This window comes from Sebastes fasciatus, chromosome 1 (genome assembly GCF_043250625.1).
Source record: "Sebastes fasciatus isolate fSebFas1 chromosome 1, fSebFas1.pri, whole genome shotgun sequence".
Lineage (NCBI taxonomy): Eukaryota > Metazoa > Chordata > Actinopteri > Perciformes > Sebastidae > Sebastes > Sebastes fasciatus.
The window spans coordinates 40357950-40373558 of NC_133795.1; the positions used below are offsets into that span (position 1 = coordinate 40357950).

Sequence of the window (15609 nt, forward strand, 5' to 3'; positions counted from 1 at the left end):
CCAATTTTAAAAGACATCACCAGTTTATCACAATTTGGGTAATATTTTCTTAGCTTTGGACATTGTTCATCGAAAACATATTTAGGAATTCCTCAAGAGATGTTTAGGAATAAATTCAATACTTGGACAGAGTGCACTGGACTAAAGGCCTTATTGAAACAAAATAACTCTATTTTAACCCACACTCATATCCTTGGTCGTCCTGAATCCTACGAGTCACATCTTTTAATTTCTCCTTAGAAGTGTAAATGGGGATAAGGAATTATATGATAGTGACAAATACACTTTACTTTTGATATTTTCAATACATTATGTACATTTTGGCTTTTTTGTTTAAGTGCAAGGAGAGTATACAACCAATGCAAAAGTCAGTACCACTTTGAAAAAAAAGGGGGAAATAATTTGCCAAGTGTTGTAGTCACTTTCAAATTATTCTCCCTTTTTTCCTTGTTTATTGATGGAAAAAGGACATGTCAAAGGAGATGTAGTGAGAGCGTAGTGAGAGTGTAGTGAGAGCTATTCACTGATGAACTGAGAGGCAAAGACACATAAGAGACAGTGTACACAACAACTACTATATTATCTTCCAGATGTACTACCGGAGACAATGCAAGAGGTGACTGGATTTTGTTAAGAGCGTCAATGAGACTAAGAGGCAGGGCAATAGTTGCGTTGTTAATATCAGCGCGGTTGTAGAAGACGAGGGAATGTCAGATGAGAGCTGCCCTAACTTAAAGGTCCCGTATCTTGCTCATTTTCAGGTTCATACTTGTATTTTGTGTTTCTACTAGAACATGTTTACATGCTGTAATGTTAAAAAAAAAATTATTTTCCTCACACTGTCTGCCTGAATAAACCTGTATTTACCCTCTGTCTGAAACGCTCCGTTTTAGTGCATTTCAATGGAATTGCAACAGAATTACGTTGCCTGGCAACAGTTTGGGTCCATGTTTACTTCCTGTCAGCTGATGTCATTAACATACACTGCAACCAGGAATAAACTGGGACACATTTAAAATGTTTACATTTAAAACCATGTACAAATCTATATATTGTATATTTGTGACATCACAAATGGACAGAAATCCGGAAAACGGCTTGTTTCAAACGCACAATTTCTTAATACGGACTGTGTGTATTTCTCTGTATATTGAGCGCTTCGATACTTTCACAGTATTTATATAGCAATTAAACCTGCTTTATAATATAAAAGACATGAAAATCTCACTTTTTACAATATGGGACCTTTAAGAATGACTTCATCTAACTCTCCCCCAACAAAAAAAAACCCTACCCATTTTTCCACATGGCTATGGTTTGAGATCTTGATCTTTGAGACTTCTGACAGAACTCCAATACAACTGAGGCCAATTAAATGGCCTTTTTGCTGCTCAAACAAAATTAAAATCAAGTATATTTACACAAACAGCTAAAAACTAGGACAACAAAGCAGGTAAAGCATAAACATTTCACTACTACGTTAAATGTGCTACATCTCTTTCCAGAGACAATAGACCTCATACAAGAACCACTCAAACAAATAAATACAATTTGTTCATATAACAGAATTTGTGGCATTCACCAATTTTCTTGTACCTAGAATTTTCTCGTGTGGTTCAGCTCTGTATATGACAGTCTGCCTCTTTCTACAGGCTTTTTGGCATAGTATGGCACAGTTCATTACTTGTTGAAAATGATCATGCTCCAACAGCTGTCTTTTTAGGGTCTTTACTACATAAAGACTGTAAAGCAGCTGTTGGAGCCTCTGTCAACTGTTGTCCACTGTTGTGCCTGACAGTGTAACATCACCTGCTGGAGGCTATAATATTCTCTCATCTAATATCTCAGACCCGAAAATCTGCGGTTTAAATCCTTCCCTCAAACAGAGCTGAACAGGTCACCTTGTGTGGCGATTTTAGAGGTGTCGATTATGTTAATGATCAAACGTCACAAACATGCTCGTGGTGGTATTCATCAGGCCCTCTTGCATGAGGCACCAATGAATGTCCCCATTACAGTGACGCCAAACCAGTCCACCTAAAGACATGGCCCACTGTCAGGACGGATTCCATATTGTTCCTCCTGAACCATGTAAGAGAGACAGGAAGCAGAAACTGTAGCCTCTGGTTTTGAAGTCATACACTTTGTTCACCATCCGTCGCTACCTCCCTATAAGACTGACATTGTGACTACTTCTGCCTTTGCTTCTGACAGAGGACATTATTATTGGCACAACTGCTAAAGGTTGATTGTTAGGTCATTCATCAAGTATTTGAACACATTACTGGGGGTTTTTCTGCAGAGGACATTACAGCAAAATTAGAATGCTGCAAGCAATGAGATATTTACATAGAGGCTTAACAGCATATATCAAGTATATTTCCTATTCTATCCAGTAAATAAAACATGTGTGTGATGGGTGGTTCAACTGAAATAAGACATTGGGAACACGTATGGTAACATAGGGATATATTCTTGCAGGTTACAAACAAACAAAAAAAGCATTTCATGACTACAAATTTAACATTAAAAAACAAGTAAGGGGGAACTAAGCGATAACAAGCCTATGACCCAAGACCATTTATTATAGTATAAAAAACAATATATATTTTTTTGTAGTAAAAAATAAACACATCTTTCATGTTAAATCCTCCACTTTCAAGGGGTGAAACATTCTCAGAGGTGTCAAGCACTGTTAAAAACACAACAGAGAAGGCTTCCAGGAAAGGGTAACGAGAGTTCATCTTTGGACTGCAGTTCTGCCTGATGACCTCCAGCTGCTCTCAGAGCTCAGCAGGACAGGACAGCAGAGTCTGTTGAGAATACACATAGGTATAGGCAAAAGGACAGGACAAATTGAATGTGATCGACGCTGTGAAAAAATTTACATTATGTGATCTCTTACTGTATTTCTCTTTAAATGCATGTTATTGTAAAGAGTAACGCTGAACACATTGAAAGTGGAATGCTATGAAATTGTTAATGGAAAAATCTGCCCAACAAAGTGAAAGGTCATCTGACTCTGCCTCTTCCTGCTATTTTGTTGACAGTTCTGTGAACTCTGTCCACCTGATTTGCATATTTCCATTTGATTACAATGCAGACAAAATCAAGATGACAAGAATTCATATTAATACCAATACACACCAAAAGGCCTGTGATCTGTGACTGTCCCCCCTTGGTGCCCACATGTTCGAAGAAAAAGAAACATGCAGCAAAAGTGCCCTCTTGGATGGCCTTATGGTGGATAAAATACGATAAAGTGCCCTTAACAGTGACCCAATGTGCAAGAAAAATTGAGGGTGCCCTTCTAGTGGAGAAAACATGAAGAAAATCCCTCTAGGGTGCCCTTCCAGTGGAGAAAACATGATGAAAAAACCCTCTAGGGTGCCCTTCTAGTGGAGAAAACATGATGAAAAACCCTATATGGTGCCCTTCTAGTGGAGAAAACATGGAGAAAAAAAACTCTAGGGTGCCCTTCTATTGGAGAAAACATGATGAAATCCCTCTAGGGTGCCCTTCTAGTGGAGAAAACATGATGGAAAATTCCTCTAGGGTGCCCTTCTAGTGGAGAAAACATGATGGGAAAACCCTCTATGGTGCCCTTCTAGTGGAGAACACATGATGAAAAACCCTCTTTGGTGCCCTTCTAGTGGAGAACACATGATGAAAAACCCTCTATGGTGCCCTTCCAGTGGAGAAAACATGATGAAAAACCCTCTATGGTGCCCTTCTAGTGGAGAAAACATGAAGAAAACCCCTCTATGGTGCCCTTCTAGTGGAGAAAACATGAAGAAAACCCCTCTATGGTGCCCTTCTAGTGGAGAAAACATGATGAAATACCCTCTATGGTGCCCTTCTAGTGATGAAAACATGAAGAAAAACCCTCTATGGTGCCCTTCTAGTGGAGAAAACAGGATGAGAACCCTATATGGTGCCCTTCTAGTGGAGAAAACAGGATGAAAACCCTCTATGGTGCCCTTCTAGTGGAGAAAACATGATGAAAAACCCTCTATGGTGCCCTTCTAGTGGAGAAAACATGAAGAAAAACCCTCTATGGTGCCCTGCTAGTGGAGAAAACATGATTAAAAACCCTCTAGGGTGCCCTTCTAGTGGAGAAAACATGAAGAAAAACCCTCTAGGGTGCCCTTCTAGTGAAAAATGGAAGGACGCCCTTCCAGTAGAGAAAACAAGATGAAGTGTCCTCTATGGTGCCCTTCTAACCCTTGTGTGGTGTTTGGGGTCTGTGGGACCCGTTTTCAATGTTTACTAAAAGAAAATGATGTGATTCATAATTTTTTCAACCTCAGACTCATTGGCCTTGGCTCATTTTCTATGAAGAACATATAAAAGAACACATTTTTCAATGACTGCACACTGTACACCCCCCTACACAATTATATTACATATGTGATGTTCGGGTCCTCTGGACTCCCGAGGGAGATAAATGTGTGGAAATTGTAGGTGCTGTGTACAGTACCTACACTCTGTCATCCTCTGACCTGGGCCTACTGTAAGTGTGTGTGTGTGTGTGTGTGTGTGTGTGTGTGTTTTTGTTTGTATATGTGTGTGAGTTTTGTCTTTCTGCTCCTGCTGTTCCCGCATGAGGTTGTTACATTTCAAGCACCGACACCTGTCTGCTCCCACATTCTCGCACATTTTACCCTCTGTCTTGCGGGAACTAGTCTATATTTTCTCACTATATCCCAGCTGCAAATTGGCTGTGTGGCTCCTTATCGCAATCGATCAAGATGGCAAAAAGACTCTCTGCTCAGAGGGCTTTAGAAATGATTTTAGAAGAGAGAGAACTTTTGGAAGATGAAGATGAAGAGGAAGAGTTTTCAGAATATTAGGATCACATTTCTGTCAATTCAGAGTCTGACAATGAGTATGAAGAAGAGGATGAGACTGTCCATCAGGCAGCTCAAAAACGAGCCCCTCAGCAGCCAGCAAGTGGAGAAATATGGATGTCAAAAGATGCAACACACACCCAGTAAAACTCTGCCCCTCATGTGTTGTATAAGCTGGCATGAATAGGCTATGTGTTCAATGGGGTTCGTGTTGTGTAGACTGACATGAATTTTAATTAAGTTCAAAGAAATAAACATGAATAAAAACATTGTTTCATTTATATTTGTTCAAGATAAATGTTTTTTTCCACCCATATCTTCATTATAATTGATTTTTATTTTTTATTACATTTTATCACAAAAAACAAATAGCACTTTTGTTCATAAATAATATCCTACAGAAGTAAATGGCAAATATTAACCATATGCTGTCTATATTGCTTGTAATTGGGATAAAGTAAACATCTGTTAAGTATTTTTAAATAAATTGTTATGGCTGTATTGATTTAAAAACCCAATAATGGGGTGGGTCCAACTGACCGGCGGACATTGGCTGAGTAACAAAAACATGAACACCACACAAGGGCTAATGGAGAAAATGTGTGTGTGTCCTCTAGGATAGGGGTTCCCAAACTTTTGGTTTATGGCTGCGAGTTTTACTCGGCCAGGAGTTCTTCAGAGTTTGCAACTGTGCTTTTGTCGGCTGGGCTGTTTTTCTTTCCTCAGGTCTTTTCCTTTTCAATAATGCTTGCTTTAAACACTTTTTTTGAATATGTGTAGGGGGACATGACTCAAAATGAAAAAGGAGTGTTTAGTCTCTCTGATGCGGTAGTTATGCTTTAATACTTTTATTGGAAAGTAGTCTATTGTGATTATTATGTTGACTGCCCTGCCTGAGTATGTTATAAGCAGTCAAGAGAACTGTTTCTGTTTGTACCTCTGGTGCTGGTGTCAGCGACAGTGGTCGATTCTGAATCCTCCTCAGCAGCATACTCTGCCTGACAGTCCCAGTCCACAGGGCCTGTACTCTCTGTCATCAGGCTCATATACATCTGGATGACACCTCTGGCCTTTTTCAAAGCCTCCTTAGGAGAGCTTTCTACCATGCTTATGAACCGCACCGGGCTGTCCTGCAACACAGAATAAACATGACAGGAAACAATAAAGATAATCAAGAGCAAACTCTTAGATAAGATCTGAATTTTTCTAGTTTTATCTATAGTCAGTTGTTTTGGCATGAAGGGCCTTTGTTTGCACGAAATGTAAACAGTTCTTCATTGACACTTACAGAAGTAAAAAGGAACCCCAATGAACCAGATCATCAGTCGGCCATCACCGCAGAAATGCCTACCCAGCAGTCCGCCTGTCCAGCCGCCAGTAAAGATGCGTCTGGCCTCCAGCTGTCTGTCTACCCAGCACAGGCCGGCCACCTGTCCAGAGCCCTGCCCCGACCTATAGCCAGATGTTCAGATAGCTTTGGGCCACCATTCAGAGTCCAGAGTCTCCAGGCCATTTTCCAGAGCAGTCCTGCCTACATTGCTGCCCTCCTGAGCCGCTCCATCTATCTGCCTTGCTTTCCTCCTGAGAATTCTGCCCATCTGCCCTGCCTTCTTGTCATCCACCTATGAGTTCATGTCTCTATCTTCAGGTCAATTGGCAAACTTCGTCGAACAGCCTCTTCTTGCTCTCCAGTTCTGTGGTTCCCCACCTGACCCCTGCCTGGGTCCCCTGCTCCTCCGTTGTCCTGTCCCCAGGCTGTCAGACTGTGGTTTGCTGCTCCACTGTTCTTCGGTCCCCTGGCCGCCCGCCTGAGTTTTCCTGCTCCACCACTGTCGAGTATTCTACCCTGCTAATCTCCATTTTCCAGGCCATCCATCTCTTTGGTTTTTCCCTATCCACCAGATGCCCTCGGACTTTCCCAACTGTCCTGGTCACATTCTCAAATCGTCGATGTAATCAGTCCTTCAGTGATATAACAAGCTCACCGGCCCTTTGCCAGTTTTTGATTGGTTGGTGTTTCTGTGGCGTCACTGGAGACTCACTACGTCAGTGCACAGAGTTTAGCGGCACTTCTAATCATAAAAGTTTCTAAACTAAAAAATGTCACCATTCATAGCAACTAGAAATTAGCCACCAACACCGAGGGACTGCCCTGACTCATCACCAGATCAGCAAACTTTCTGTTGCTGCTGTTACATAGTTTAGATCCCGCTGTGACTCCCAGCACTGGGGTTTGCGCTGGCTGCCACAGCTCCACTAGGATGTCCATCTCCCGGAGCTGCGCGCATTCTCCTCCTGGTAAAGTAGTATCCGGTGGCGTAAAAATCGATGGTGCAACCGTATCCCAGAAGCTGTCAGGGGCCAAAAAAATCACTTTCCTACACCGTGTCCACACTGAATCCATTATATGCACTTCTGTTACGTCATGTAAACAAACCACGTAGGCTACCTATCAGCTGTGAGCCCGAGATCACACTGGAGAAGTAACCACATATCTTCCTTCATTTGTTCTTTTTAAGCAGAAATCAAATGTTTAATATTGTGATATTTACTGGAAATGACATACAATATAGCCACCAGGAGTAGATAACTTTCAGCTCTCTGGTGATCTCCCTCCAGCCAGCTGCCACCTTATTCAAGTTGTTGTAGTGAAATGAGGAGGTACCCTTTCATTTCAACTTTACCAATTAGCCGCTCCTGGTCCATTGAGACAATTTCAAGGTGAGCACCAGGAATAAATAGAAACAGTTCAAAAATGGCGTGCTATGTGGCTTTTCTCTATGTTATTATTGAGTGGGATCAGGGATTTAAATCTGTAGCACTGTAATTGTTACGTCTCATATGTTGGAAATTGTGCACCTACTGTAATCTGTGTCTGTGAGAACATCTGGCGGCTGAGTCCAGGGCAGGCTGTTAAATTAACATCATTACATCTGGCGCTCCAGCTGCTGTCCGTGGTGCTGATCTAAGGCTGGTTCACAGGATGGGAATTGCATTGTGAGCCTCTCCATGATGGTATAGCAATTGTCTGCTTTGCAATTGTCTGGAGTGGTTGTGTGTGTATATGTGTGCGTCTGTGTTTAGGGCAAGGGCCCAAGAAAAAAATTTGCAGCGGGGTCAGTCAGGATTATATTATGCTGCTGAATGGGAAGGATGTTTTTTCTGCCACTTTCGCTTTCATCCAATAAACAAACTATCAAAACTTAAACTTAAATACAATATGCATACAGGTACAAATATGAAATTAAACTGCTGCATTTAACCCATACTAAGTATTTAGGAGCAGTGGGCTGCTGTAAAGCGCCTGGGGAGCAACTTGGGATTCAATGTCTCGCTCAAGGACACTTCAAAATGCAGACTGTAGGCACCGGGGATCGAATCGCCAACACTAAAACCTCAAAAGTCCCCAAAACGCACATGGAACCTGTACCCCCAACGTGATTGACAAGCCCTCGGGGAAGCTCTACTTCTCCGTCCTTTCGTGTTGGACTGAGGGCAGAATGGACGCTACAATGTCTCACTATCGCAAGTGGCATTACAAAACAGGACTAGTTGGTTAGCTAGCTGGTTAGCATGCTCATTTCAGTAGATATCTCTGCAACACGATACATAGACATCTTTGACTTAATGTCAATACTGTAACCTCTTCACATTCTGTTGATAATGTTTCATACAAAAACTCTGGCCAAATCTTACATATTGCACCTTAAAGTGAAGTAAAATACATTTAATTTTGTAACATATTTTTTCTGGACAGGAGCAATGTTTCATCTGAAGTATAATGTAAACATGGCAATTTTTTTCAAAATAACTTATATCATATAAAAACAAAAAAAATCATATAATCTGCAGTTCAGTGTTTGTTAAACCAGATGAGAGTTGCTCACCTGTGTGGTGTGACACCAGCACAACAGTTTATTGGGGGATGGATCCCCTTTGCTGACTTGTTTTCCTATACAGCAAGTCTGGCTTTGTTGAATCTTTATTACCAGGTATCAGGTAAATCCAGGGCGATAGGCTACTGATAATATTACCAGTATTATCAGTAGCCTATCGCCCTGGATTTGCCTGTTTAGTGGCTACAGTTTCATTGAAAATGTTGGGAAAAGAGGCCAAAAAGATCATACTGATATAATAATGACTACTACTAATGATAATAATAATAATCATGACAGACATAATAATAACAATAATTGAGAATTAAGTGCTCACCTCAAACTCTTCATTGACTTCAGGTATGCATCCTTGAGAATAGAGATTGTAGATAACCTTTTCCAAGATGTTGACATATCTTCTGTTATCTGAATTCCTGGCATAATGGAAATGCATGCTCAGAAGCTCCAGGATTTGTGGGAAGGCTGCTTTGATGTAACAGACTTTACTCTGTAACACATAAAGTACAAAAGGATCATCAGAAAGATTTCTGCGCCAGTATGAAAGTTCCATGAGGTCATTTTAAATGAGATGTAAATCAATCAATCATCATGTTGAAAGGACAACCTGAGGAGGAATTGCACCAATAAAAAATAAATAATATGAGATGAAATAATGAAAAAAGGGAAAGAGAAAAATTAAATAAAAGTCATTTTTATCAATGCAATTATTTGTGTTTTAATTTAGTTGTATTATTTCTTCGGTTTTCTCTTTTTTCTCTTATTTGATTTAAATTAAATTTTGTAATTTGCAGTTGTCTGGAGTGGTTGTGTGTGTACATGTGTGCGTTTGTATTCAGGGCGAGGGCCCAAGAATTTTTTTTGCAGCGGGGCCAATCAGGATTATAATACGCTGCTGGTTAGGAAGGATGTTTTTTCTGCCACTTTGGATTTAATCCAATAAACAAACTATCAAAACTTAAACTTAAATACAATCAGCATATACATACAGGTACAAACATGAAATTAAACCTCTGCTTTAACCTAAGTTACCTAACTAAGTATTCAGGAGCAGTGGGCTGCTGTAAAGAGCCTGGGGAGCAACTTGGGAGTCAGTGTCTCGCTCAAGGACACTTCGAAATGCAGACTGTATTTTTGTGTTGATTGCATGTGTCCTTTAAAAACAGCTCACTGATGTCATATGTGCTCTGATGATGGTTTCATGTCAGCAGTCTATTAGTTGCTGTATAAATCTTACCTGCTTCTATTTAGTCTGAAGATCAGCCTCCTTCTTTGATGTTCTGTCTTAAAATTCTACTCTTTGATGATGAATTGGGGAAATATTATTCATATTTGTCAAAATAGTCAACAGAATATATTCTCTACGTTTCAGCCACTTGCTACATTATAATATAACAAATCACTCCGGGTTTCCTGGAAATCCCAAATGGAAATTCTTCCTTAGAAGTTCTACTGAAGTTGAATGAATGAGCCAAGACTAGACTACATTTAAGCCTTCCCAAGTCCAGCTTCACCTGAACTCTGAATGAATTTCTGGCTCACTGTAGTGTGTGTTCCCATTAATGATTAGCCCTTTCCTCATTCTCTGTGTCACTTGTCTGGCACCCACCAGCAGCCCAGCTCTTCTCCTCCACCATGATGACTCTCAGTATCCCTCCTGCACAGTCTCTGCCAGAATCTGCTCCAGTCTTGGACCACAAATGCTGTGGAGTCTGCGCCAAAACTTCTTCCAGTCCAAATAATAATACTCTCATTCACGGATGATAAGACTTAATTATTCAGATATTGATATCACTGTTTATGCTCCATTTGCGCTGGACTTTGATTAAGTGGGAGATTAAAAATGTGGCATTAGATATATATAGAGTCTCATTAATTTATTGACCAACTCCCAAGGATTGTCTCGGGTTTCCAGTGGGGAACTTGGATGGTTGTTCATTAATGTGCAACTAATACTCTCAAATCAAAAACAGATAGTTTTGATGCATTTTTACACGTAACACAAGTGGCAGCTCCAAATGGGATTAAAAACACAGATGACCGCTTTGATTATTCCAATTACATGACGACCACAGGTAAATGTATTCCAGTGTGATTTTGATTATGCAACACATTTCTGAATGTATTTGCCCCATATCCATATCCACTCACCAAATCCAGATGTTCAATGAATGGATAGATTATAATACAGCCATGATCCAACTGATTGTCAATCTGTGGAGTAAACATCACAAAGTTAATTCACCAAGATATTTGATATTTAAAACTGTCAGTTCATTAGGTAATGAGTAATATATATGTATATGTAATCTGGCTTCATTTTCTACCTATAGGTACTGTCCGAGGCACTCCATACAATACATATCATGCTGACACAGGCATCATGATTTCCTCTGGCCTCCCTATTTGGAGTCGTATGACAGGGCGTGTTGTTTGGGTGAACTCTCACCAGGCGATTAAGGTTCAGAAGATGATCCTGGGTTATCGAATGTCGGCATGGACCGGGGACGCCACCCAACGCCAGGCACAAGCACAGGAGTAACAACAAGCACAGATGCTGAGCCTGGAGAAACGAGAAAAATGGGATGCAGAGTTTTCAAGAAACCTACAAATGACTCAGAATAAGAGGTTGAAAAAACAAAATTGAGTCTACAGCCAAGACCTGTAGTAGTGCTTTGAACTAAATGCAAATAGCAAATTGAATCCCAACCATGTTGTTTTTTTCCTGAAGCTAAGCAAGAGTTTTTGTTTAATTCACAACATTAAGCACGTGTTTACTGTGACCGAAAAGTGACACCGAGGGGTCTGACAATCTGTCACTATGCTTCTCCTGGGTCAGATAATCAACAGTTACAATATTAGTTCCCACTGTTACGCTGACGACACACAACTTTATGTCCCGCTGACTGGTAGCAACACAGACAAACTCTCTGATATAATGGACTGTCTCTCAGATATAAAAGGCTGGATGTCACAAAATTTCCTTCAGCTCAACGACTCTAAATCTGAAGTCCTTCTATTTGGCCCCCCAAACCGTATTAATGAGTTAGCAAAGAATCATTTAGTAAGTTGGCAACCTGTCATCTAACATCATGCAGTCCGCCCGCAACCTGGTTGCTTAGATGCACAGATTACCAAAGTAATTCAATCATGCTTTCTCCAGCTAAGGAACATCTCTAAAGTCAAACATTTAATTTCCCAAACGGCCCTAGTAAAAGTCATCCATGAATTCAACTCATCCCGATTGGACTACTGTAATTCCCTTTATACTGAGCTCAGTCAAAAAGCCATATCCCATCTCCAACTTGTTCAGAATGCAGCAGCCAGACTATTAACAAACTCTAAGAGACAAGACCATATCACACCCATCCTTGCAACACTTCACTTGCTCCCAGTAAGGTATCGAATTGATTTTAAAATTTTACTAATTACTTTTAAAGCCCTACACAGCCTTGCCCTTGACTACATTTTAGAGTTACTCGAGCCCTACGAGCCCAGCCGCTGCCTGCGCTCCTCAGGTAGGACCCACCTCACTGTCACCACAGCCCGTCTTATTACAAAGGGAGACCAGACGTTCTCTGTTACAGCCCCTACAGCTGTGGAACTCCCTTCCGGAGGAACTCAGGCTAGTAAACTCTGTTTCTTCTTTTAAATCACGCCTCACAACCTACCTTTACAGGAAGGCCTTTTTATAGCAATCCCTTGTTTTAAATTTCATTATTGTTGACTTTTTGTACACACTGTTTTATTAAGTCTTGTGTTCAACATTTTACATTGGCCTATGTTTTTATGTTTTTATTCTGTATTGTTTTTATCTTGATGGTTGCACTATTTTAACTTATGTAAAGCACTTTGTAACTATGTTTGGAAAGGTGCTATACAAATAAAGTTTATTATTATTATTATTATTATTACTATGTGATGAGTCGGGATGAGAAAGTGTCGTTGCAGCCGACCGGCAGCAATTTGAAGTGGAATGATGCCCATCCACAGCAGACAGCCCAAAACAGTCGTCAAACACGCAATGTCTGGTGGCTGAGGATCATGGGTAATGTAGTTTTCCGCAATCCAAAAACAGACAAAAAAAAAACTTTATTTCTCGGAATCTAATGAGAATTAATTAATTAATACTGATGACCTCAACATTAACCCATCGTATTGTTGCATTATCAAGGACACTTTTGTGACACGATGCAAAGACAATGATTCAAATGACATGCAAGCTATACGTGGGTTAGCAGTTTCCATAGCAACCAACAGTATAAAATATTGCATTCCCAAGATATTCTGGCGAGACCTGAATATTCTTTGTAATGACGAACAAACTAAAGAACATATACATTCACTGAACGAAGATTATGAAAATAAAATGCACATTTCTCGCTAGAAATGTTATCAAAACACATTTTATTGCCTTAATTAATCTTAAAATATTGCATTTTCTCCTGACTATAAAATGAATACCATGTTGTTGCTTTTTCCCCCAAAACAATGTAGGCATCTCACTATTTTAGAGCCGTTATAATAAACTGATAAGTTTTGTGCTGTGAACCAATGTAGCTATATGACACATGTTGATGTGAGACTGGGTTGCATCATCAGCTGGTCACATCTATCCAATAGCACTGTGACACACCTACATTGTTAGCCTATCATCCTGCTGCTGTCTCTTTTTAAATAAGATTCTCCCTCTGCCTTTAGTTTCGTTCATGCTGCTGTTACACACGCCACTCCAACTCACCATCACTGCCCAGTCTTTACAGATACATCAGATTCATCAGCTTCATCAGCCTCATCAGCCTACCAGTCTCAGCAGAATCATCACCACCACCGATGTCTGGACTCCATGGGGGATTTATCTTGCAGCTGCTCAGGGCAGACGCCCCTACATTACAAATCTCCCCTTTAGAGTCTATACACGCCAAAGACAATACTTTATCATCACATATCATCAGTTACAGTTATCTGTACCGGTTATCCACCAGTTTGTTCAAATTTCACCAAATTTGCTGTAGAGCACATTTAGATCTAGACAAGTTAAATCTTCAATTTGGATTAAAAATGCATAAAAAATGAGAATTTTGTAACATTACTTAATGTTAATTATTTACCTCACACATGGTAGATTACTTGTAAAAATGTCCACTTGACACTTTTAAATTGTAATATTTTGAACACTGTTATATAAATATTTCAACTCTATTGTTAGAATATTGTTTCTTTGGTCCGGTTTAAAACAAACAATAAAAATGTACCGACAAAGTAATTACACCATCTGCAATGCTGCTTTTCTCTGGATGAAAGCTAACACTAATGCATGCATGAAAAGTTCTTGGAGACATCCCATTCTCCCACCAAACCCTCCACCCACCATCCAGTCACACACATAGACCGTATGAGTCATAGTACGTCATAAAATTGATCACAGAAACAGGAATCTGGCAAAAACACTGCACCGAAACCACAGGGAGGAATAAAAAGTCGGATGGGAACTATAAGTCAAACTGGGCTAAACGGATTGAAGTAAAAGGATCTGCTGAAGGAGTGAAGTCAAAACCTGTTCTTCTCAGTTGTCCTGATGATTACCAAGTGAACACTATGTTCAATCCCAGGCAGAGAATTGTCTTAGACATTCCTGACTCCCCAGTTCTGGCATCAGACAACAATTCACATTCCTCCTCACCAAAATTTTCGAGGGTTGCTCCCTCTGCTGTTCATGTTCACTGCTCCGTTTGTCACGATGAACCATGGATCACTCTCTCTACCTCACGTTCATTTCAATTTCACACGTGGATCAGATGGGGAAAAAAAAAAAAAAATTTATAGGGCTATTTTTTTGTTTTGCACTTAAAAATATTCCCGAACAAACACAGTATGAGCTGTAAAAACAAACAGGGATGTGTGTGATCCAGCTCTTACCTTGGCTATAAGTTCTAGCTTGTGTGTGTTCATCTGGCTGAGCTGGGAGAGCAGAGAAGAACAAAGTCCAGTGTCAGCGTCATTGGCCCAGAGGTGGACTTTGACAAAGTGAAGTCTGTAGGATCCCACTCCAGATGCTTGGCAGAGCTTGAGGCTGAAGACACAATGAAACTGTATACAGCTGTTTGTGACTTGAAAGTGCTGTCGCTCAGCTCTGCTGCTTATAGCCCTCTCCATCCATCTACAGAGACAGCAGGAGAGGAGGGAGGGTAAGGGAGAACATATGACCGCCTCCCTGCTGGTCCTTCCTCTTGACCACCTCCTCCTGCTATAGCTCACTAAAGGACACAACTGAACTTTGAAGCAGCTAAGCTGCAAAACATGTTATAAGAAGCCCTGGTAGAGCTGGATTCCATTGCTATTACTAAGAATGACTGTGTAGAGACCAGTCAAATCAGAACTGATACTAGAGCCATTTTTTAGATTTGTACCTCTTTTATCATCCAAGTTGCCCACTGGTGGATGAAAGAAAAAAAATTACTATTTTGTTTTTATTTCTGTTAAAGCTGTAGGTTCTACCTGGGAATACAGTGACATCACCACAACAGATGTGGTGTGACACGTGAGTAGTCAGACAATCAGACAGGTTTGAAACAAGTCAATAGTCGATGCAGATTATCTTTATTTGGGGATAAATTTGACAGTGAGCACACCTGAAATGTTGCAAATAACCTCTCAATGAAAAGGAAAACTGTGAGTGCACACCTACGCCAAGTATGGTATGTCAAAGTTGAACCAAAAAGTAGTGTTTGTTTTCTCTTCCAAATGCATTTGATTAACCTGTTGGCTGTTGCAACCTGTCTAATTGTCTGACTGCTTGTGTGACTGTAGATTCAGCGTTTTTTTCACATTAAACTCTGTGAAATTACAGTTGAGTTTGACCAAAG

At 40.3% G+C, this 15609-nt stretch overlaps 1 protein-coding gene across 2 annotated transcripts; it reads right to left on the minus strand.

Moving 5' to 3' along the window:
* Window positions 1–368: 368 nt before the first annotated feature.
* On the minus strand, window positions 369–14974 carry csf1a (colony stimulating factor 1a (macrophage)). Of its 2 annotated transcripts, none has more exons than XM_074648390.1 (6): window positions 14663–14974; window positions 11193–11306; window positions 10895–10957; window positions 9063–9233; window positions 5788–5980; window positions 369–2813 (listed from the first exon to the last, which is right to left on the minus strand). In XM_074648390.1, exons 1-6 carry the CDS (start codon window positions 14897–14899, stop codon window positions 2791–2793), a joined length of 801 nt encoding a protein of 266 aa, XP_074504491.1. In that variant the 5' UTR covers window positions 14900–14974; the 3' UTR covers window positions 369–2790. The 2 variants fall into 2 exon arrangements, with proteins under 2 accessions (XP_074504491.1, XP_074504500.1); XM_074648399.1 differs by lacking the exon at window positions 14663–14974 and adding an exon at window positions 13485–13805.
* Between the last annotated feature and the right edge of the window lie 635 nt (window positions 14975–15609).